General features: G+C 35.7%; 1 protein-coding gene across 2 annotated transcripts in view; it reads left to right on the forward strand.

Moving 5' to 3' along the window:
• DNAH7 (dynein axonemal heavy chain 7) overlaps positions 1-24,920 on the forward strand; it is a 279,079-nt gene that overhangs the window by 22,144 nt on the left and 232,015 nt on the right. For both annotated transcript variants that reach the window (XM_073880956.1, XM_025894388.2), the window contains exons 4-10: positions 397-505; positions 1,266-1,413; positions 9,663-9,750; positions 10,776-10,956; positions 12,690-12,762; positions 14,636-14,761; positions 19,598-19,717. In XM_073880956.1, the coding sequence (XP_073737057.1) occupies positions 397-505; positions 1,266-1,413; positions 9,663-9,750; positions 10,776-10,956; positions 12,690-12,762; positions 14,636-14,761; positions 19,598-19,717 (845 nt within the window). The remainder of the gene's footprint in view (positions 1-396; positions 506-1,265; positions 1,414-9,662; positions 9,751-10,775; positions 10,957-12,689; positions 12,763-14,635; positions 14,762-19,597; positions 19,718-24,920) is intronic.

Genomic DNA, 24,920 nt, shown 5'->3' on the forward strand with positions numbered 1-24,920 from the left:
AGAGCCATGAGAACAGAAAGATCTTTTGGAGCTGGAATGCAGAGAAGCATTGGATACCAGCAGCGTGTTCGTCGCATTAAAATGGAAGGCTTAAAAATCACTTGCCAATATTTGGGGGTGAGTAGGCTCTCTGGAATGAACACCCCTGTGTTGGGTAACAGATGCGCACATCAAGCTAGCAACAGGGCCTTTGGTCTGGTCTCACAAATGTCACACACCACAGCTGTTCACAGCCTTGAGTAAGATTTGCTGTTGAGTGTGCCTTCTTACCAGATGTTCTGATTTGTTCGAGAAAATGTCTGTGTTTATAAACACTCATGCATTTCATGAGAAAAGGTTGTTTTTTCTTTTCCCCTGATCTTGTTTTATTAACGCCATTTAAATTTCCTGTTTCAGGTGAGTACAAAGCCCCACTGGCAGCAGGCAGCTCCATCATTCCATTTGAATATAAAACAGGACTATGAAATTCCAGAGCCATTTAGTGTTAAAAATGAACAGTCATATGGTAAGAACTTTATTCCAACTTAGATTTAAGGAAATTTTCAAGAGGGAAAAAAAAAATCACTCAACATTTAGTTGAGAGTAGTGAAATTGTAAAACTGAAATGACATTTATGTCAAGTAGAAAAATTTATCCCAAATGTTTTCCCCGATAAAATAATTGATACCAGTTCTTAATTATTTCAGGCTGTTGTAAATGCTATAAAAGGTGATATTTTAAGAATGGGGGGGCATTTTTATTAAAACTTTGATTTATTGTAGTCAGAATTCTCTACAACAGACTAAGAAGTTTTTTTTTCTAAAAGGGATTTTAATAAGTTGTAAATATTGCTTCCAAATTAGTCATTTTAATATTTTTTACTTATTTTTTTTGACTCATCGGATTGATTACATTGAATATTAACATTTTTTTCATGGTTCTTTAAGTTTTCTGAGATAGTTTTGTATTCTGTTTTTAATCATTTTAATCTTCATTTTAAGGTTCTATGCAAAGTAAGTGAAAATTAGGGTTTATTAGCATATTAATCAAAATATAAATTAAATTAATTATTCTTGAAATAGAGGTTTCAATTATGATATAAAACAAGAGTAGTTTAACTTCCTAATACTGAAAGAAAATTAATAGTACCTATGGTTACTTGAGAACTTAAAGTGTGTAGTCTTTTCTTGAAAGGTGCTTTAGCACTTTATTGTAACCACTTACATGTTTTAGCTTACTTTTTTAGATAACTAACTCGTGCTTTTTATTTAAAAAAAAAATTCAAGCTGGATACCTGGAACACTTTGGAAAAAAGGGCAAAACAGTGGACCAAACTGAGGACAGTTATGCTGGACCATCTACTTCTAAAACCAAGAGCAAATCTCTACATAAAGAACGAGAAAACTTTAGAAGCACTCTGGTTAACATCATTATGTAAGTTGTGTAAGCTAACCAGGGTGTGTTACCCTTGTGAGAGCCCTAGGGAACTTTCTATCTAAAAGTATACAAATTCTGTGCATCTCTTAAGAATGCCTTAAAGCCTTGTTGGAGAGAGGTCAGGGTACAGATAAAGAATGAAGATGGAACTTCACCCTGTTAAGTGTGTCCCTCTTGGAAATAACCCTGAGTTGAAGGGGTACTGGTGTGGATTCTGAGGTTGGCTGGGCGAGCAGAATGTGTGGGGGTTCTGGTTGCGGCCACTGTGGCTGGTGGCAGATATGGGGCAGTTTTTCCTTTCTCTCTATCTCACCAGCTTGGGTGATGTGGCAGCTTCTCTGGCATTGGGGGCCTCCTTCTCTAGAAAAAGAAGGAACCGGGGCAAAGCGATCAGCAGTGTAAGCAGGGCCGGGTTTGCCTGGTGCGAGGTGTAGGTCCATTCATGAAGAGCAGTGCAGACGCAAGTCACTAATTCCTCTTTACTCATTACCTCACTGCTTCATGCTAGTTGCTTGGTACACTCTTTCTTTAGGACTCTCAGGGCCCACACACGGCTATTTGTGGACATAATTTCATGACCCGGTACAGTAAGTAACTCACCCACAGAACCCTGTGTTCTGGTCCCCATGTGGGGCTTTATGGGTCCCATGGCCATCTTGAAGGGAGGACAGGGCGTGCTCTGTGCTTACAAAGGGCAAGGGGAGTTTGAGGGAGCCCTGTGCAGCCGGATTGTGGGGGTGTGCCACTAGAATCTTACCAGCTTGGCCCACTTGTATCACTTTTTTGGATTAAGCACTCTCACATCCCACAAACAGTATAAAATCAAAAATCAAAATCCAAAACCGTGGACCAGGTAGGCCTCTAGTTACAAAGTCTTAGAAGCAACTTCTCTACCCAGAAATCTGGCCAAGGGACAGATGATCTTTCTTGACACAGCTTCCTGTGCCTGTCATTTCTCGTCCTTCTCTGGGTGAGGATAGAGCCTGTCTTGGGTTTTAGTTTCACATAGGGGTTCTCACTTTGAATTCTCCATTTCACTCAGTCCTACTCAGAACCTGACCTCCAGATTCACAGGGCATTAAAGGACATGGCCCTGGGCTCCAGAAAGGTAGCCATAGCCTCAGGTTTTTGCTGATTACCATTCCTTTTTTTTTTTTTTTTAAATCCTCTGAGTATTTCCTTTCTTTTTTGTGAGCTCAGCTGTGCATTCAAAAGGAATGTGTCCTATTATCCAGTATTTATAGAATGGTACTGGTTTTTCAGATTATCTTTGTTGTTGTATTATAAGAGACAGTAGTTTCTCTTTAGGCATTTTATGTCATTTTTTAGTTATGCCTTTTATAAACAGGATATGGATGAACATATTGAAATTCGATCTTAGAGTTCCTATACTTTAATAGTATGTCCAATCCCATTTATAGTTGTTGGTGTTTCTTATATAAGTGTGCTTCTACTAATTTATTTCGTACTTTCTATTTATGTTGCCTTTGCTTATTTTTTCTTTTTTCTTTCTATTGAATCGAATTTTCTCTCTTCTCCCCTTATTTCTTTCTATTGGCTTAAAAGCTATCAAATATCTCTATTCTTTTAGGGGGTACCATAATATTTAAAGCCACGTATTGTAACTTATACTTTTTAAAGTTTAAAATTCAATTTTTATCAGTCTTCTCCCTGAATAACACAAAGGAATCTTAGACTGCCCTTACTTAGCTCTAAACTTCCTTTTGCATTTTCCACGTGATCATTCTTCATTTTATTTCTACCAATATTCCTATAACATTTTCACTCTACCAAGTCCTTAAATTCCCCATACTTTTTTTCCTTAACACTTAATTTTACTAATGTGTTTTCTAATTCTTTAGGAAATTGTCTTTGCATTCCACTCTTCACTTCTGAGTGCATTTTCTTTTTTGCTGAAGTTCATCCTCCAATAGTTGTTTCAGTGAGGATCTATGAGGAGGAGTAAAGTTGAGATTTTTCATCTCTGTAAAGTTCTCTGTTTTGTCCTTACTCTTGAATTAATGGCTAAGCTGGCTATAAAATTAAATGATAATCATAATTTTTACCATACATCTGAAAACATTAGACTGAAAAATATTAACCATTATTTTTTAGCATGTATTATTTTCCCCCAGCTTTATTAAGGTATAATTGACAAATAAAAAAAGTTCTTAAAAGATTTTATTTATTTGACACACACAGAGAGAGAGAGAGAGAGAGAGAGAGAGAGAGAGAGAGCGAGCACCAGCAGGGGGAGCAGGAGGGAAAAGCAGACTCCCTACTGAGCAAGGAGCCCGATGCTGGGCTCAATCCCAGGACCCTGGGATCATGACCTGAGCCGAAGGCAGACGCTTAACTGACTGAGCCACCCAGGTGCCCCGACCAATAAAATTAGAATATATTTAGAGTTTATGATGTGAGAGAGTGTGTGTGTGTGTGTGTGTGTGTGTGTGTGTATACACATATATATATATTCCCACAATCAAGTTAACACATTGATCACCTCCCATCTTCAGCTTTTTTTTTTTTTTTTTTTTTTTGGTAAGAATGCCTGGGTTCTACTTTTAGCATATTTCAATCATACAATATACTAATATCAACTGTAGTCACCACGGCATATATTACTGTTGATGAGAATCCTATGTCACTCTATTTGTCATTATTTGTTCTGTCAACTTGTCTTTTTTTTTTTCTGAACATTTTATTTTCAAAGCCTTCTAGATAGGCTTAAAAACAGCTTTTCTGAGCTATAATTTACATACCATTAAATTCATCCAGATTAAATGGACAATTGAATGAATTTTAGTAAATTTTTATGGCTGTGCAACCTTAACCAAAATCTAGGTTTAGAATATTTCTATCATCTGTTAAAAATTATGCCCATTTCAATTAATTCTCCCTGCCACTGGTTGCTCCAGGGAATCATTGATCTGTGTTCTGTTTTTATAGTTTTATCTTTTCTAAAATTTCATATAAATGGAATTATACGATATGTATGTTTTTAAAATCCTTTCATTTTGTTTATTGTTTCTGGTTTTGGGCCATTTGAAAATGCTACTATGAACATCTGAGTGCAAGTCTTTTGGTGGATATGTGTTTTCATTTCTCCTGGGTAGATGCCAAAGTATAGAAATGCTCAATTGTATAGAGTATATGTTTAATTTTCAAAGACTTTGCTAAACTGTTTTCCAAGTAGCTATACCATTTTACATTCCCAGAAACAGTGTATGGAGAAGTTTCTAGTTTTTCCACATCCTTGCCCTCACTTTGGCTAGAATTTGCACTTTTGACAAAACAAAACAAAAACCATTCTAGTAGATGTGTTATTTTATCTCATTATGGCTTTAAGTTGAATATCCCTAATGACTAATGATGATAGGTGTCTTTTCTGGTGATGGTTTGACATTCATATAACTTCTTTGAAGTGTCTGTTTAAATCTTTTGCCCATTTTTAAATTGGGTTATCTTTTTATTAATACATTCTAAGAACTCTTGATCTATTTCCTATACAAGTCTTTTTATTAGATTTATCTTTTGCAAATATTTTCTTCCAGTCTGTGGCTTATCTCTTCATTTTCTTAATGGTATTTTTTGGAAAGTAAAAGCTTTAAATTTTAAGGAAGCTCAATTTATCAATTTTTTCTTTTGTTGGTCCTTTTGGAGTCATATCTAAGAATCCTTTCCTATCACAAGATTTTTCTCCCATGTTTTCTTAGAAGGTTATAGTTTTCGCTCTTATATTTATGTACATGATTTAGTTTAATGGCATATCTATGGTATGAGCTAAGGTTGAGATTTGATCTTTTTTTTCATATAGCTATCCAAATGTCTTAGCCCCCTTTGTTGAAAAGACTATTCCCATTGAATTACCTTGGCACCTTTGTCAAAAATCATTTGAGCATATAAGGGGTTCTATTTCAGTTCCCTTGCTCTATATGTCCATCTTTACCTCACTACCATGCTGTCTTGATCACTTGAGCCTTATAGTAAAGTTTGAAATTAGTTTAAATTCACGACATTTACTATCCATTTGCAAAATTGTTTTGGCTATCCTAGGTATTTTGCATTTTCAAACATGTGAATACTAGCTTGTTAGTTCTGAAAAACAAAACAACCACCTAGGATTTAGTATCCAATTGCATTGTATGGGTAGGTCAATTTTGGGATAATTGCCATTTCAATAATATTGAGTCTTCTGGCCCATAAACCTGTTATTTCTTTTCACTTATTTAGCTTTTCTTTAATTGCTCTTAACAGTGTCTTGTATTTTTTAATGTATGAATCTTGTACTTCTTTTAAAAATATCTTAAGTATTTTTTGATGTGGATGGAATTATTTAATTTTCTGATTGTCCCTTGCCAGTATATAGAAAACTCAATTGATTTTTACTTACCGGCCTCACATTCTAAGACCTTACTAAAACTTGCTTACCAGTTCTGCAGCTTTTTAATAGATTCCATGGAAATTCCTGTATATACGATTATGTTGACTTTTACTTCATTTCCAATGCCTTTCATTTTTCTCACTTCCCATTTTGCACTTGTTAGTTTCCAGCATATTGTTGAATAGAATTGGTGATAGTGGACTTGCCAGTCGTAGTGGAAAAGCATTCAGTCTTTCACGCTTATGTAGGATGTTAGCTGTAGGTTTTTAAGATACCCTTTATCAGGTTGAAAAAGATCCTTTCTCTGTCTAGCTGGTTGAGAGATGTTATCATAAACGAGTGCTGGATTTTTGTCAAATGCTTTTTCAGTGTCCATTGAAATGAGAATTAGGTTTTTATCCTTTAATCTTTTAAAATAGTATATTACATTAATTGCTTTTCATGTTAAAGCTTGCATTCCTTTCACTTAGTCATTATGTATAATACTTTTTGTATGTTGCTGGATTTGATTTGCTAATATTTTGTTAAGAATTTTCAAGTCTATGTTAATGATATGGGTCTGTACTTTTGTTGTCATGTCTGGCATTAGGCCTCAAAATGAGTTGGGAAGTGTTTTTACCTTCTTTGTTTTCTGAATGGGTTTAGGTAGAATTAGTATTATTTCCTCCTTCTTTGATGGAACTTTTTCTAAAGTAGGCTCCATGCCCAGTGTGGAGCCCAATGTCGGTCTTGAACTTACAATCCTGAGATTGAGACCTGAAGTGAGAACAAGAGTTGGATGCTTAAACGACAGAGCTACCAGGGGTCCCTGGATAGAAATTTTTGAAGCCATCTGGACCTGAAGTTTTCTTTGTGGGAAGATTATTAACTACTAATTTAGTTAACTTGATATGTATCCAGATTTTCTTTCTTCTTGAGTCATGTTTGGTATTTTTGATTTTTAGGAATCTTTTTCACTTAAGTTGTCTAATTTGCTGGCGTAAATTTGAGATAACTTCCTTATTTTCAGCCATTCTACTCATTTTCTCCTTTAGCACCTGCTGACTACAAGACCAGAGCCTATTCTAAGGATCTCCTAGGTGGATTGGTTGCTTTCCTGCGTGAGTTAGGGGCTATGGTGTTTTCAACCCTGTTTTATCTGTCCTCTCTCTTCTTTTCATGTTTCAGAAATTTGTTGATATATCTCCTCAGCTGATGACCTTCTAGTCTCTTTACAATCATTGGTTAAAATTACTACTTCGTTCACAAGAAAACTTGAAAAAAAAAGGATGTTTTTGCTACCATCTTGATTCAAAATCACTTGATTTAATAAAGAGAAAACCAATATAGTTTTTTCATTTTCAGGAAATAAGGCACACCATATTTTCTCTTTAGTCAGGTAAAGTGTCTCCTATACTGATTTATTTCTGAAAGGAATATTGTTCTGGAAAGAGCATGGCAGTTTGGAAGCACATATGGATGGGCAAATCCTTATTTTTTGTACTTAATTAACTATGTGACAAAGGGGAAGTTAGTGAATTTGACATTCAGTTTCTCATCTGTGAAGTGGGAATAATTTCTCTGTCTACTGTAACAATGGGTGTGAGGATTAGATGTATGTGAAACTATTGAGGGCCTAAGAAGGTGATCAAAAAAGTTTTTATTATTGTTTCCAGCAAGCAGAATCTTTGCCTGTAGCCACAGAATGACTGAATCCTAGAGTTTTAAAGCTGAAAGATCTTCATTATTACTGCAAAAACTTCTGCAGCTGTTCCCGTAGCCCCCAACCTTCTTCCTCTTCACATCCCCTGTCCTTGCTCTTTTAGGCAGGCATTACTCATATAGAGGATGAAACTTACTAGGTTCTCTGGGTTCAGCAAGGTATATAAATGAGCATTTCTGCCATTAAAAAACATCAACACAGTTATTAGGGTCATACACTTTAGGGTGGCAGAATCTGCATGCAGGTGTCCTGATTCCTGGTCCATTACTGTCCCATTAGTAACACTTTACAATCAAAATAATGAGAAAAGACTACTTTTGTAGTTAGAATAATAAACCCTTCTCACTCCAACTACAGAACACCTTGAAGATCTTCCACTGCTTTTATATTCATATTCCCTCATTTGGTAAACATTTATTGAACACCTACTATGTACTGAAATAAACTGAGACATTACCTGAGACATTGCACTGGCTCTTTTCCCTGTTTCATATAATTGAAAAGAATGATTGTAAAGTTCACAAAATATTTGATTTCTGGATTTGCAAAAGACAGAATAATTTAGAAGATGCATCCTGGCACCTCTCTTAGTATGGTCTCTCAGACAGATATTCAATAAACCTCCAGTCTCCACTCACTGAACAGTTAGTGGGAGGGACTATTTTATTATATAGCATCACTGACTTGTATCCATCCCAGATGAAGTCTCAGGATCCAGAGCTTGATACAGTCAATGATAAAGAAGTTAAAGCTGGGCGCCTGGGTGGCTCAGTCGTTGGGCGTCTGCCTTCGGCTCGGGTCATGATCCCAGGGGCCTGGGATCGAGTCCCGCATCGGGCTCCCTGCTCGGCGGGAGGCCTGCTTCTCCCTCTCCCACTCCCCCTGCTTGTGTTCCCTCTCTCTGTCAAATAAATAAATAAAATATTTAAAAAAAAAAAAAAAGAAGTTAAAGCTATCCCAGAACAAATTCTTATTTTTCATGAACATGTGACCTATGTCTTTCTCCACTGTGGTGCCCCAGAAGAAGTCATAAACTGTGGCCTGTAGGGGCACCTGTGTGGTTCAGTTGGTTAAGTGTCTGCCTTGGGCTCAGGTCATGATCCCAGGGTCCTGGGATCGATCCTGCATTGGGTTCCCCACTCAGTGAAGAGCCTGCTTCTCCTTCTCCCTTTGCTGCCCACCCCCCCAGTTTGTGCTCTCTCTCCCTCTCTCTCTCTCTCAAATAAGTGGAATCTTTAAAAAAAATAGACACATGTGATTTAAAAAAAATGTGACTTGTGTCTTGTATAGAGTTTGAATTGAATTACAGCTATCAACATTGTCCATTTATGGACAGTTAGCCAATAATAAATACATAGGAACATATAAACTGTTACTCTTTGCTAGCTTATACTGTATAACTCTAGATATCTGAGAAACGATCTTTTCAAGAATGTATCTGTCTTTGGCAAAACTACATTTAAAATCTTTTCCATCAGTGCTCTTTTAAATCCCTTATTTATAAATAACCATACATATTTTAGTAATAATGCAAGAGTGCTCTTATAACATTTCAAAGAAGAGAGCTTGAGTTTGGAGTAATGAGGAAGAATGAGTAAAGCTCATCAAGAAGAATGTAGCCTCTGGATTCAGTCTTGCAAATCGCTTCCAATAGAACTGTCTCTTTATGAATAAAGAGAAAGTGTTCTGGGTGGAATGTGGTATCAAACAAATATGTGTTATATGCACTATTAATAAAATGTTCAATTCATTTTTTTCTTAAGATTTAGTAGAAGACAGTCCTGATGTTTTGACAGTAGACCCTTAAACAACTTAGGGGTTAGGGTCACTGACTCCTGCCACAGTTGAAAATTCACATATAGATTTTGACTCTCCAAAAATTTAACTACTAATAGCCTGCTGTTGACCAGAAGCCTTACCGATAATATAAAGTCATTTTACACATTTTTGTTATATGTATTATATACTGTATTTTTACAATAAGCTAAAGAAAATATTTAGAAAATCATAAATTACATTTACAACACTGTAGTGTAAAAAACTATATGTGAACCCATACAGTTCAAACTTGAGTTGTTCCAGGGTCAAGTGTATATACATTAATGTATATTCTAACTGCCCTTCGTGTACGATTGAATAGTGTGTTTGTCATTTTCTTAGGCAACAAGATGCGGTGTTAGACTCAGCTAGCCCTGATGAAAGCATGTTTCCCAAACTGACCACTTCTGCAATAGAGAAGGACATCTTGGTAATGGGCTGTCTCTTTTGTCAGTATACTTGAATGTAAAGGAAGCACTTGAAGATGCTTTTAAACTTTTGAGCTTACTCTGTGCTCCTCTCTTGTGGAACTCTGTGGACATAAATGTAAATACAGAGTTCCACAAAATTGCTCTATGGGATTAATGGGGGAAATCATTCTCTCCCTTGCCATCTAAGACCACAACAAAAGAATCTCATTTACCTGCTCCCTTTGTTAGAATGAGCCTCAGTCTTGTATAACATTTATGTGTCTTTATTCTTCTATGAGAAACTATCTTATATAATGTACACTTTACAAAGTATATTAACTTACTTTAGAGATATAATCTAGTTTTCAAATACAGAAGAATTTCTAAAAATGTAAATATCAAAGACTTATGTTACTAATTTGAAAGTATTTTGAAAAACTACTTGGATGTTTAAAATTTTTCTAAAAGTGACATGTAAAAATTTATGAAAATATATCAAAGTTAAATGTCTATTGTTAGAGAAATAGTATCATGTCTTAAAATTAATATCTTATGTACACATTTAATAGCTGTAAAATTATAATATGGACTATTAATTGGCCAACTGGAAATTTCCTAAATCCTGTCATAGATTTCTAAGCTTAATGTGTAGAGATATTGATTCACTTGCAGCTTGTAAGATCGACTTGATTATCAATAATAAAAGAACAAAAACTAATTTACCACAGTTTCATACATTTATAAAGCACTAAATTCTGCTTCAGCATGTGTTCTTCTTAGTACATCATATTTGGTAATATAACTTGATATTTTACATTGTAGTTATGAACTGAGATAAGAGCTTTAATTTTCAGGAAATGCCCTATTTTTTTTAATTTAGGTTATCTCACATAATTCCTCCACGAATTACACAAAATACTTTTTTATGATTTGTAAATACTTTGCCTAAAACTTTGATTTTTGCTCAGTAGTTTTATTTTTGCTGAACACACTTCTTTTATTATAGGACTAAACCCATCTATATTTCTCCATCTTCTTTATGCAGAGATATTACTATTATATTCACCATGGAATTGATACAGACCATGTAGCCCCAATGGAAGATTCTTGGCTAGAACATGTATTGAATTTAGTCCCCCAACATCTGAAAGTCCTCACCAACAGCATACTTGCATTATCTGATGAAATGAGAGAAGATTATCTTCTTAGTGTAAAAAAATCCATAGGTAAATCAGTATTTTTGGTTTCTAATTTGAATGTGTCTTACTAATTGAAAGTTAATACCTATACTTGAAATTATTATATTTATTCCGCTTTTTGCATTTCTATTTCACTGCTTAAGATCTTAGGCAAGTTTCATTAATTAAGTACAGCAAAAAAACTTTACACTCTTTTTTTTTTTTGTATAATTTTTTTGTAGCCTCAGTAAAGGACAGAACTGAAGAAATTCTAAAATTTAATTATTTAATTAACATATCCACTCAGTAAAGGACAGAACTGAAGAAATTCTAAAATTTAATTATTTAACATAATATTGATAACATAAATTAGAAGGTGATTAATTAAAAATTGTTGTTATGGACCAAAGGTTGATGAACTACAGTCCATTCTGGCTCACTGCCTGTTTTTGTAAATAAATTTTATTGGAATACAGTCCTATGCATTGTGGCTGCTTTGGATCTATAAGAGCAGAGATGACTACTTGTGATGGAGACCTTGTAGTTCATAAAGTTGAAGATATTTATATTCAAGCCCTTTACATAAAAAGTTTGCTGATTCCTGGTATAGACCACTGGATTCTAAGACTGACTAATCATTAGAATCATTTTTCATATACTGATTTCTGAATCTATCTGAATTAAAATCTCTGGAGGCAGGGCCTTTGAATCTATACTTTTAAAAGAACTTCTCCAATTAATTGGGATTATAAAACTGATACAATTGATGCTGTGTCCAAAGCTGGAGAAATCCTCATGTTTTGGAGTTGTCTGGGGACCTTTTGGGTGGGAGGGCATTTACTGTATTTAAGACCCTTATTGAGTGTCCTGGTAATGTAAAAATGAAAAGTCAAATCTTTGCTCCCAGGGAGTTCATTGTTGAAATGATGGAGAGGGACAAATCCCTAATTACAAAGTGGAGCAGTAGGCTCAATAAGGAGGGAAATGGGGGATAGGTTGTAAGGGAGAGACGCTCACGCCTGACTTGGTAGGAAGAACTCTGGACGTACCTGAACCATCTTGAAACACAAACGGAACACAAGGGAGTGCTCTCACAGAGAAAATGGTGTGAACTGTGGCAGACACGCGTGAAAGGCTCTTCAGGCTCGCAAGCAGCCATGACAGCCAAAGCATAGGGTACATTTGGGGAGGGGACAGAATCTGAAGGGCCTTCTATGCCTTTTTAAAGCATTCATAGTTAAAGCAGAGCCACCAAAGGATTTCAAACAGATGGATGTTAACACATTGGTATTTTAGAAAGAGCATCTTAAAGGTAGGAAAATTAGAATTAACTGTGAATTAATGGCCACAGAATATAAAAGCAGAAGTAGCTCCCTTTACTGATTTTATAACAGGATCGTTATATGCAACTTAAAAGAAAACAAAACAGTATGTAAGTTTCCTCAGTGAAAGGAAACTACTATGATTCTGTATTGTGGCCTTCAATGAAAACTACTTTTGCTAGAAAAGCTATGAAGGAAAATGTAATTTTGAAACCAGTTATCACTCTCAAATGAAATAAATAGGGACCTGTTGTTAAGAGAGGGAACATAAACTCTCAAAGACACAGACATCATAGGTTTTCCATAAATATTTTTATTGTCATACATGCACAAATTGCTCCATTATTTTAAATAACATAATTTAAATAATTGCTTTTAGTGGAATTAGTTTTGCAATTGCTTGGAATATGCCATAATTGATATAAGGATATTTATCAGAACTTTTCAATTTTCTTTTAGTTGATTTTGTTTTGAAAGATCCTAGGGAAAAAGATGATAAAAAAACAGATGAAATTCTACCCCATCGTGCAGAGTAAGTGACCAAGTTTCTCTAAGAATATTGATTATATGACTGTTCCTGTGTATGTGTATATATTTATACACTGGTTATATTATATATATATTTATGACTTCATATATACAACTGATGATTCTTATTATGTTTATGTATTTAAGCCCTAATATGTTCTGTTTACAAATCTATGGGTAGATGGATAGACAGACAGATGGATACCTATGTGGTTAAAACATAAGTACCCTGGTGAAAGAACCTGATACAGGTCTTTGTATTTCCATGGCGACTAGCACAGGCTTCAGATATAATAGAGATATAAGAGCTTGATGGCAACTGGAATGCACAAAACCATACTGGGAACATTGCAGAAAATATGTGTGTATATAGAATATAAAATATAATTACATAGATTAAAATATAGGACACATAATAGAAAAGTACACTTGCTATGTATTTTCCCTAAATATTAACATTTAGGAATAAGTCTCTTAAGTAGTTTGAAGACTAGAACTTATATTTTAATGATTTAGTAAATAATTCAGTTTTGCTTCTTTCATATTATTTAAAAGTCCCTCAGATTGTTTTCCTATAATTGCAAGAAAAAATTATGCAGTCATTTCCAGTATATCTTATGTGGAGAATAGCTTTTCTCCTGGGAAGAGACAAAAATCATCTTTTGTAATTGTGAAAGTGGTATGACTACAATTGAAAAACTGAGTTAAGCTTATTATATAATAAAGCAAGGTTAAGTGTTTAAAATCATGACAATAAAAAAATTGTATGCATAAAATAAATATTTAAATATATGCTGAAAGATGAAAATGGCATATTTTTAATGTATTAAGGATGACTATTCAAGTCATAGAAGTTACAGAGTAAATGTCTTCAAATAAGGACGTTAGCGTTGGTGATTTTGGAAGTGTCCTTTATACATTAACAGAAGTTAAGTTGAAGGGGATTTCCACAGGCAGGCTGGACTATATTTTTAAAATGTTTAAAAAAAAAACCCCAAATTTAAACATTTTGTGTATTGAAATTAAGTTTTTCAAGATGTATATGAAGAAAAGCTGATTACTGTTTCTATTTGATCATTTTGAGTTATTTGTAAACTTGATCAAGTATTTAAAGGAAAAATAGTTAACCTTATGATTCAAGTCTATGGGGCACCTGGCTGGCTTAGTCGGAAGGGCATGTGACTCTTGACCTTGGGGTTGGGAGTTTGAGCCCCCATGTTGGGTGTAGAGATTATTTAAATAAATAAAATTTTAAAAAAAGATTCAGGGGTGCCTGGTTAGCTCAGTTAGTTGAGCTTCTTCCTTCAGTTCAGTTCATGATCTTGTGGTCCTGGGATTGAGCTCTGTGTGGGGCTCCCTGATTAGTGGGGAGTCTGCTTCTCCCTCTCCCTTTGCCCCTTCCCCCCAATTGTGCACGCTCTCTCTCTCTCTCTCTCAAATCAATCTTTAAAAAAAAGATTCAAGTATAATTTCATATGTGTTAATTATTCTAAAATTATATGACTTAGACCATAGAAAGTATGGCCTTCATGTATCTTAATACAGAATTATGTGTTTTGTTTTTACTGTAAGGGATACATAATATTTTTTATTAAAATGAAACCATTATTGGGGTGCCTGGGTGTCTCAGTGGGTTAAGTGACCCACTCTTGATTTCAGCTCAGGTCAGGATCTCAGGGTTGTGAGACTGAGTCCCAAGTCAGGCTCTGTGCTGGGTGTGGAGCCTGCTTAAGGTTCTCTCTCTCCCTCTGCTCCTCTTTCCCCACTCTCTCTCTCTCAAGAAAAAAAAAAAAAACCATTATTACTCAAAAAGTACACTGTAACAATACTTTCTTCTGAGTTTTAGAGATAGCTGATTATTTTTTCTTTGTTTTCAGAATGGAAGTTCTTCCAAAACCTTGGAGGAAATCTTTTTTAGCTGCAAGCAATTATATTAAGGATCACTTGAACACAATGAACCCCACAATGTTGGCTGTGCTAGATTTATGGCGCAGTACTTTTAAGTGAGTATTTCTGGCCTTCTCAAACTTCTTTTTAAAAGGGCAATAAAAGCTATTTTGTCCCACCTTAATTATTTATTTTACTATTTTAACTGCAAATAAAAAGAAATAACTACAAACTTACCATCAGTATTCAAACATGGTTTTAAATCAGCAATGTAGAGGTAGAGGTAGAGTAAATCATGAACATTGCCTTTGACTTCTAACCCAACTATGCCCCACACATCCCATACCTCATTACCACACAGACTTTAAGGGGTAATCACAGTTAAGGGACTGAATTGTTATGCTTTATTTTAAATCCCACAGACCATTAGCTGCTACAATGATTTAGATGGTGTAGGAACCTAGTAAACATAGTCTACTTGAATGGCATGAGTTAAAGTTCCTGGGTGACAGCTGGAGGTTATGCATCACCTCCTAGACATTGTCAGAGTGAGGACGGTACAGCCACATGTAGCAAGTGCTTGGCACAGCTGGATGTGGATGCTGGTGTTCACCGTGGAGCTGACATGTTTGCTTCTCAGGCTGAGGACAGTTGATCACACAGTTTAGAAGCTCCTGCTTCATATTCCCCCCACTCTTGCATGACCTCTTCCAAGGCACGGGGAGCATCCTACCAACATGTTCCTGGGGGCACAGGTTTTATAAAATGTGCAAAAGCAATACAGATTTATATTTATTTTTCTTATACAAGACCTCCCTTCAGGAACCTCAAAACCCTAATCAGTCCTGCCTTATGCTAGCGGAGGCACCTTGTCTCTCAGGTGGTCTTACCACCCCTGCCCCAGACTTTTCAATCCCCACAGCTGCAGCTCCGGTGACAAGTGACCCGCTCTCCAGGGTCTCTTGGTTTCTACCACATGTGTTGTTCTGCAGGCAGGAGGGCGCGGCAAGTGAGCACATTTTTCTGCCTCCCAAAACCAGCAAAAGGAAATCTGTCTTTAGAGCAGTGCTGAGCTGTGGCCATGGCAGAAGGCAGTTGTTGGCCCCACCCTGGGAAGCCCCGGGACATGCACTAGGGGCACGTCCCTGACCAACTTCTCTGAACTCCTTGCAGAGTTAGGATCTTTAGCCTGCCGCTTCTAGCCCTACCCCTGATGTCTGCTGCAGGAAGCCGAGCTCCTTGCCTGGGCTCTGCCACCATCTGATTATAGGCCCTCTGTTCACCCCTTGTCCTTACTGGGACTCTGTTTTCCCACAGGTAGAATGACCTGTGCTGTCCAAGGCCTCTTGCCTCCCTCACTCTGTCCCTGTCTGCCTTTTTAAAAACAAATTTTAATTAAATATGCAGCTACATATGTAACTTTATATAAACGTGTAAATGTGATCATATATACATTTCAAGTCTAGTCTTTACTTTGCCTGACTTCCACCAGCCTTTCTTTTCCTCATCTCTGTCCTCCTTTACACCAGCCCAGCCAAAGACCCATGATAACCATCTAGTGGGATATCTTTCCTTATTTTTCTTTGTGCTCATATAATCAAATACATATGTGTATCCACACACATGCACACATATACATAGCATAAAAATGGCTTTTGTTGGTCAGACTGCATACTGTTAGAAAGAACATCTTTCAGCTTTCTGTTGTATAATGTAGATTTCTTTGCTTGAATTTGGCTTCTGGAATAGGAAGAGGCTATCTCCTTGCCCATGTTCTTCTCCGTTCTTCTCTTTTGAATATCCCTCTCCTGACAAGACCCATGATTTAATTTTGCATGGAATCATGAGGTCATACTATATAGTATCACTCTCACAAAGGATGTTCGCATACAGTGATACATTTCATTTTTATGACACCACCAGAGTCGTTTTATTTTATATCCATTCACAGATATGGATATCTATGGAACTGCCAGGACACACTGCGTTGGATGCTGGGGGATGAGGCTACAGTGCCTAGTATCATCCATAAAGGGCTAGACTTTGTTGGACCATGTCAGGAGGCAAGAGACAAGAAAATGAGAGGAGGAAGGGGAAGAAAAAGGGAACAAAGTTGAGCTCAAAAAACAGTCAACAATGGATGTGTCCAAACTTGGTGTCCATGGTCATAGTGGCAGAAGTATTAGTTGCAGCAATTGAAGGCAAACCTCAGGGCATCTGGGGTGAAGACAAATGAGAAAGAAGCTTTGCAGTCTGTGGGTAGGAAGAGGACTTCAACTCCAATGTTGCCCTTGTAGACATGAGTCATTTTTACTCTGTGAATGTTGAACGGGGCGGGCAGTCAAGAGTACTGCCCCTTGGAGTAGGAGCCCACATTGAACGTAAAGGGCATCCTTCCTGTAGGTGACAGTTTGGCCTGAATCTCAGCAGGTCTTGAAAATATGGAACATCTCTATGTGTGGCAGTGGGCTGGGGAATGATAATGCAAAAGTCATCTGAATGACTGCACAAACGCATGAGTGTGGAAACCTGAAGGGGATGTTTGGAGACGGGAATGTGCAAGTTCGTGTCCTTCAGTAGTTAGATTGACAGAGACCACTGAATGTCAGAGATAGCATCTGTAATACAGTCACAAGCTACACAGCATACGGGTATTTTTGCTTGAAAAATAGTGTGTATATATGAAGATGCGTGTATAGCATGTGTGTACATACATGTGGAAATTACCACAGGCTACGAATTACAGTAGTTGAATATAAAAGGAAGATGTCGGGACACTGGGGTGGCTCAGTCAGTTAAGCGTCTGCCATTGGCTCAGGTCATGATCCTGGGGTCCTGGAATTAATTCCCTCATAGGCCTCCTTGCTCAGCGGGGAGCCTGCTTCTCCCTCTGCCTGCTGCTCCCCCTGCTTGTGCTCTTTCTCTCTCTCTGACAAGTAAATAAAATCTTAAAAAAATAAATAAAAATAAAAGGAAGATGTCTAAGAAAGTGAAGACTTATGTTACCCACCCTCCATCCCCTGCCACAGGCAACCATCAGTCTGTTCTCCATATCCATGAGCTCAGTTTTTGTTGTTTTAGATTGCACGTAGGCGATTATAAAGGTATTTGTCTTTCTATGTCTCACTTCACTTAGCATAATGCCTTAGGGTCCATCCATGGTGTCTCAAATGGCAAGATTTCATTCTGTTTTATGGCTGAATAATATTCCATTGTGTTATATACACCACATTTTTTTATCCATCAATGGACATTTAGGCTGTTTCCATGTTTTGGCTATTATAAATAATGCAATGAACATGGAGGTGCGTGTATGTTTTTGAATTAGTGTTTTCATTTTCTTCAGATAAATATCCAGAAGTAGAATTGCTGGGTAATAATCTGGTAGTTTAATTCTTTATTTTTTGAAGAACCTCCATATTGTTTTCCATAGTGGCTGCACCAATTTACATTTCCACCAACAGTGCACAAGGATTCTCTTTTGTCCACATTCTCACCAACGCTTGTTATTTCCTATCCTTTTTTAATATCCCTTCTAACAGGTGTGAGGTGATAATCTCATTGTGGTTTGATTTGTATTTCCTTCATGATTAGTAATGTGAACATGTTTTCACCTGTTAGCCATCTGTATGTCTTCTTTGGAAGAATTTCTATTCAGATCCTCTGCCCATTTTTTAATCAGATTTTTTTCTATTGAGTTGTATGTGTTCTTTATAAATTTTTGATATTAACGCCTTATCAGCAAAAGGTTTGCAAATAAATATTTTCTCCCATTCAATAGATCACCTTTTCATTTTGTTAATGGTTGAATTTTGTTGTGCAGAAGAATTTTAGTTTGATGTAGTCCCATTTGTTCGTTTTTTGCTTTTGTTGCCTTTGCTTTTGGCATCGGATCCAAAAAATCATTGCCAATACTTGTGTCCTGGAGCATACCAATGTTTTTTTCTAGGAGTTTTATGGTTTCAGGTTTTACATTCCTGTCTTTAATCCATTTTGAGTTAATTGTGTATGGTGTAAGATAGGGGTTCAGTTTCATTATTTTGCATGTTGCTGTCCAGTTTCCCCAACAGAAAATTCTTTTTTTTTTTCTTTTTAAAAGTAGGCTCCACATCCAGCATGGAGCCCCCAAAAGAAACTTCTTAAATGTATAAATCATGTATATAACAAAGATCCATAGCATTGTAGTCAGAAAAGGAGTTGTATGGAAAGCTCTTGACTAGAGGAAGCACTGTGGTTTCTTAAAAAAAAAAAAAAAAAGTCATAAGGGAGACAAACCATGAGAGACTCTGGACTCCAGGAAACAAACTGAGGGTTACAGAAGGGAGGGGGGTAAGGGGATGGGGTAACCAGGTGATGGGTATTAAGGAGTGCACGTGTTGTGATGAGCACTGGGTGTTACATGCAAATAATGAATCGTTGAACACTACCTCAAAAACTAATGATGTACAGTATGTTGGCTAACTGAACATAATAAAAAAAGTCAAAAACAGGATCAAAAGATTTTGATACAGTAGGTGTTAATTAGGTGTGAGAATTCCCCCACTCCATGGCTTCTTAAAATGCAAGGTTATTTTCAGAGTGGGTACAATTTTTGTTTCAGGTATAGCGGGCTTTCTTAAGCTTTGAACTTTACCTCTTTTCCTGTTGTAATTGTTCCAATTTGAAAACAAAAATCAGTCTGAATTGTCTATCAAATCCCAGTTATTTCAACTCTCTTCTACTTCACAGTAACATTTCATAATCTTATATTGTGTTCTTTTCAAATTTTATTACATTAATTATTTTAAAAATTAAAACTTTAAAAATCTCATGTTCTTAAATATTTGATTTTATTAAACACAAATTTTAATGATAAAACCTAGGAATATCATATTTTTGAGTTCAGTTAACAAAAATATTAAATGCAAAAAAAATCTCCTGCCTTAATTATTGTTTATTTTTATGTCTTGCAGAAAATTACGTTTAGTTGATGTAGAAGAATTTCATAATTGCCAGGATGCCTTAGAGCTGTCAATATTTCAGACCATTATCATGAAACACATGGAATCTGCTAAAGAGACTCTACTTAAAATGTAAAGTTCTGAAACTTCATGGAGGAAAACACAAATTTAAAAAATGTTATTGGTGGGGAACTCTATTTTAACTGAATTTAGAAAATCCCATTTTAACAAGTTGGTAATTCTGTTCAAGAATTAAATACAGTGTCTTTAACTGAATTGGTCTGTACTGTCTATCTCGATGTTCTACACAGCATAGATTGTGCAAGAACAAAAATGATTGTAGTTTTTTTTCTCTCAATGTCTGGTTTCTACTTCTGCTCTGAGAGTGGGGTTGAATGCATGGGGGGAATGACCATCAACTAATCCATTTACTAGATATTTGACATCTACTATTAATACATTTAAGGCACTGTACCTCTTTCATTTTGCTTTTGGTTGGGGGATGAAGGATATTCTTTAAAGTTTACAATCACATTGAGAGGTTAGACTTGTCAAATGATAATGAAATATCTTGGATTGACCCTTAAAAATGGAATAGTCACATATGATAATTACTTATGTAGGTGCCAGACAATATACTCTGAAACAATACAGGAAAATGTCTCTATCAGGGGTTGTTAAGTTATTATAAATAGGACATTAAAATTAGCTCAAATTGCAGATAGCAGAGGACATGAAACTCCAGTATGGTTTCATGATTTCCAAAACTTACTTAGAGATATATTCTGATAGTTTAAGACTGAATCTTTCTTTTCTTTTCTTCTCCAATATTTTAGAATCAAATTCTTTGTCTGAAATTACTTGAAAGAACTTTAGAATTTTATTTAATATTAGTATTTAGTTAACATAAACAGATAGATGAAAGCTATAGAATGAAACCCCATAATTACAGAGAAGAAAATGACCTCTTTTATTTATTTTTTTATTATTATGTTATGTTAATCACCATACATTACACATTAGTTTTTGATGTAGTGTTCCATGATTCATTGCGCATAACATCCAGTGCTCCATGCAGAACGTGCCCTCTTTAATACCCATCACCAGGCTAACCCATCCCCCCACCCCCCTCCCTTCTAGAACCCTCAGTTTGTTTCTCAGAGTCCATAGTCTCTCATGGTTTGTCTCCCCTTCTGATTACCTCTTAAGGGCATAAAACAAATTTTCTTGATCTGTAACTTTGGGTTATAGTCCAGGAATACATTACCACTGTAAATTTTGTTAAATTGGGCATCAAAGTACAGAGCAGAATAAAACCTTTACTGAAGACTTTTGTGGAGAGTTGAAGATTGATTTACTGTAGCTCTTGATGCTTCTTGATTGATTCTAAGGGAAGAACACTGACCATTCTTTTAAATAGTGAACTGGAATGTGTTTATCATGGCTAAAAGGTAGAACATCAGCTTACCACAGTGGAGAAACAGCAAATTATTATATCTACTCCAAACCCAAATAACTTCTCTCAGTACTCATTCTCTGCTTTTATTCAGCAGTTTCTGTGGTTTATCACCCCTTCCTTCTGGAAGCCTGTTTTTTGATGTCCCTGGGCCTCTGTTTGTTTGTTTTTTTTCCCCCCTAGCTGTACTTGTTCTTACTATTCCCAAGAGTGGGGGCCTCTCAGGTGTTTGCTCTTGTTTGTCTTCTTTATATTCTTGACAATGTCATGATTTCATCTGTCTCATCTCCCTCAAGGTCTTATGTTTTTTGAGCTCTAGGTCCTTATTACTGATTTTATACTGTATATCTTCAGTTGAATGTCATGTCAGCATCTGAATATCAACATCTCCATAACAGTGCTTATTCTTTCTTCTAAACCTGCTACTCTTCCTGTTCTGGACCATTCCCAGGCCAAGTTGAAAACTTGTGACTTTTTCTGTCTGTTGCTTATTATCTGCATCTTTATCACCCTTAGCCTGCCTCCAGCCATAATCAGTGTATTGCTAACTATTTTTTTACATTGAGGTATAATTTACTTACCATAAAATCACCACTATCTTGTGTACATTTGAGTGGCTTATAATGTATTCACAAGGTTTTGCAATAATCACCACTAATTCTATCACCCCCCAAAAGAAACACTTTATCTGTTACCAGTCACTCCCCATTCCCCCTCCCACGTGCCCTGACAGTCACTAATACACTTTCTGTCCCCATTCTGAATATTTCATCTCTGTGGCATAATATAATATGTATCCATTTATGTCTGGCTTCTTACACTAAGCATGATGTTTTCAAGGTTCATGTTATAGCATATATCAATACTTTATTCCTTCTAATGGCCAAATAATATTTCATTGTATGGATCTAATACATTTTGTTTATCCATTCATGGACATTTGTGTTGCTATTTTTTGTTTATGGGAATAATGCTGCTATGAACATCTGTATAAACATGTTTTCAGTTCTCTTGGGTATATACCTAGGAATAGAATTGCTGGGTTATATAATAACTCTATGTTCTTTTGAGGAACTGCCACAGTGTTTCCCAAAGGTCTGTTAGATTTTACGTTCCTACCAACAATGAGGGTTCCAATTTCTCTACATCCTTGTCAACACTTGTTATTGTCCATCTTTCTGATTATATATAGTCATCCTAGTAGATGTGAAGTTCTATCTTATTGTGTTTTTGATTTGCATTTCCCAAATGACTAATTATGTTGAGCATCTTTTCAAATGCTTATTGTCTATGTATGTATCTTGTTTGGATAAATGTCTATTCGGATCATTGCTCCCTTTGTATTGAGTGATCTGTCTTTTTATTGTTGAATTGTAAGAGTTCTTTATATATTCTGGATACCAAACCCTCAGTTATATGATTTGCAAATATTTCTCCCATTATGTGGTTGATCCTTTCATCTTTTTGATAGGCACAAATTTGAGGCACAATTTTTTTTTTTAAGTTGGCTCCTGGAACCCAACATGGGGCTTGAACTCATGACCCTGGGATCAAGACTTGAGCTGAGATCAAGAGTTGGATGTTTAACTGACTGAGCCACCCAGGCACCCTGAGGCACAAATATTTTTAATTTTGATAAAGTCTAATTATTTTTTGTATATTGACCTTATATCCTGCAACTTTGCTAAACTTGTTTATTGGCACCAATATTTTTTTTGTGTGTGTAACCTTTATATCTTCTTTTTTATATAAGACTGTGTTATCTGCAAATAGAGATAGTTCTACTCCTTCATTTCTTATCTGCATTTCTTTTTCTTGTCCTTGCCTAATTGCTTTGGTTAGAATCTCCAGTACAGTGTTGAAAAGAAGTGGTAGGGGTGAATATCCTTGTTTTGTTCCTGATGTTAGGGGAAGGCTTTCAGTCTTTCAGCATTTAGTTTTAGCTGTATATTTTCCCTTTATTAGGTTGATGAATTTCCCTTTCATTCTTAGTTTCTTGATTGTTTTTATCATACAATAGTGCAGATTTTGCTGCCAGATTGTTTTTTGTTGTTGTTTGCAGCTGAAATCATAATGGGTTTTTCTACTTTATTAATATATTACATTGGTTTTAATATACTGAACTAATCTTTCATTCCTGAGATAAATCCCACTTAACCATGGAGTGTAATTCTTTTTATATGCTGCTAGATTCAGTTTGCTCGTACTTTGTTGAGGATTTTTGTGTGTACATGCATAAGGGACTTTGGCCTGTAGTTTTCTTTTTCTTGTGATATCTTTGTCTGTTTTGGTATGAAAATACTGGCCTCAGAGAATGAGTTAGGAAGCCTTCCTTTCTCTCTCTCCCTGTCTCTCTTTTTGGGCAGAGTTTGTGAAGAATTGGTGTTAGTTCTTCTTTAAGAGTTCTATAGAACCTACTAGTGAAGCCTTCTTTTCCTGGGTCCTGGTCTTTTTATTTTTTGGAAAATTTTCTGATTATTAGCTCAGCCTCTTATTATAGCTCTATTCATGTTTTCTATTTCTTTTTGAGTCAGTTTTGGTAGTTTGTATCTTTATAGGAATTTGCTAGATTAATTTGTTGGCTTATGATTGCTTATTAAAGACCTTTCTATTTTATTTTTTAAAATTTCTGTAAGGTGAGTGTTTATGTCCTCTTTCTCATTCCTAATTTTAACAATTTGAGCCTTTTTTCTTTTTTATCTTGATCAGTTTTGCTACAGGTGTGTCAATTTTTCTGGTCTTTTAAAAAACCAACTTTTGGGACTGTTGATTTTCTCTATTTTTTTATTCTCTGATTTTTTTCCCACTCAAATCTTTATTTCTTCCTTTCTCCTTGTTTTGAGTTTAGTTTTCTCTTTTTCCAGTTTCTAGTGGAATTATAAGTTATTGAGTTAAGATCTTTTTAATTTTTAAAATAGGTGTTGACAGCTGTAAATTTCCCCCTGGTCACTGCTTTTTGTGTGTTCTGTGAGTTTTGGTAAATGATGTTTTCATTTGCATTATCTCAAATTATTTTTGGATTTCCCTTGTGATTTCCTTTTGGACTGGCCATTTAGGACTGTGTTGCTTAATTTCTATGTATTTATAAATTGCCAGAGTGTCCTTCTGCTACTCATTTATGATTTTTTTTTATGATCTCAATCCTTTTATATTTTTTTAGACTTAGGACCATCAACTATTCTTGATCTTCTCTCAGAAGCCTCTTCCATGTCTACTCCTTTCTATTTATTCCCACTGCAACTACCCTTGGCAGGCTCTTTTAGCCTCCCATGTAGCCTACAAACCACTGCCAGGTGAATCTTAACCCCTAATTCAGTGCTTCCCTTTTGTTGACAAAATAAATCACCATTTCTTAACCTGCCTTTTAGGGTCTTCTGCAACTTGGACCTAATCTATCTCTTCCATTCTCAGGTCTGAAAAGACTTTCACCTTGGGCCATGTCTGGAGAAATAGTCATGTTAAATTAAACAGGACGTAAGTTCTAAAACTAGTCTGTAACTGTTAAGTGTTCAGTGGGTAAAGTCTCTTTTTTTAACCAATTATTGATTTTTAAAATAATTAGTTACTCCTTATTTGTTTTTATTTGTGGGATGGGAATTCTAGGAAAATTTGAAAGTTGTTTAGTTGTTTTCCTCTTAAACTCTGTGACTCTTAGCATTACCATCTTTGCACACATAATTATATCAAATTGAATCAGAGGTTAAGGAAATTAAACAGAACAAAAACCTCTTGAATACCATCAGCAAAATATTATGATTCACACTATTTACAGTACTTGATGCAGCTCATCACTAGAGAAGCCTCTCTTCTGTCCTTCAGTACCCAGCTCAAATCACCCTTCTTCTATGAAATCTCTATTGTTACCTCTTAAAAAATGAT

Source organism: Callorhinus ursinus, unplaced genomic scaffold (genome assembly GCF_003265705.2).
Source record: "Callorhinus ursinus isolate GAN/ISIS: 27379988/994484 unplaced genomic scaffold, GSC_fseal_2.0 scaffold2, whole genome shotgun sequence".
Lineage (NCBI taxonomy): Eukaryota > Metazoa > Chordata > Mammalia > Carnivora > Otariidae > Callorhinus > Callorhinus ursinus.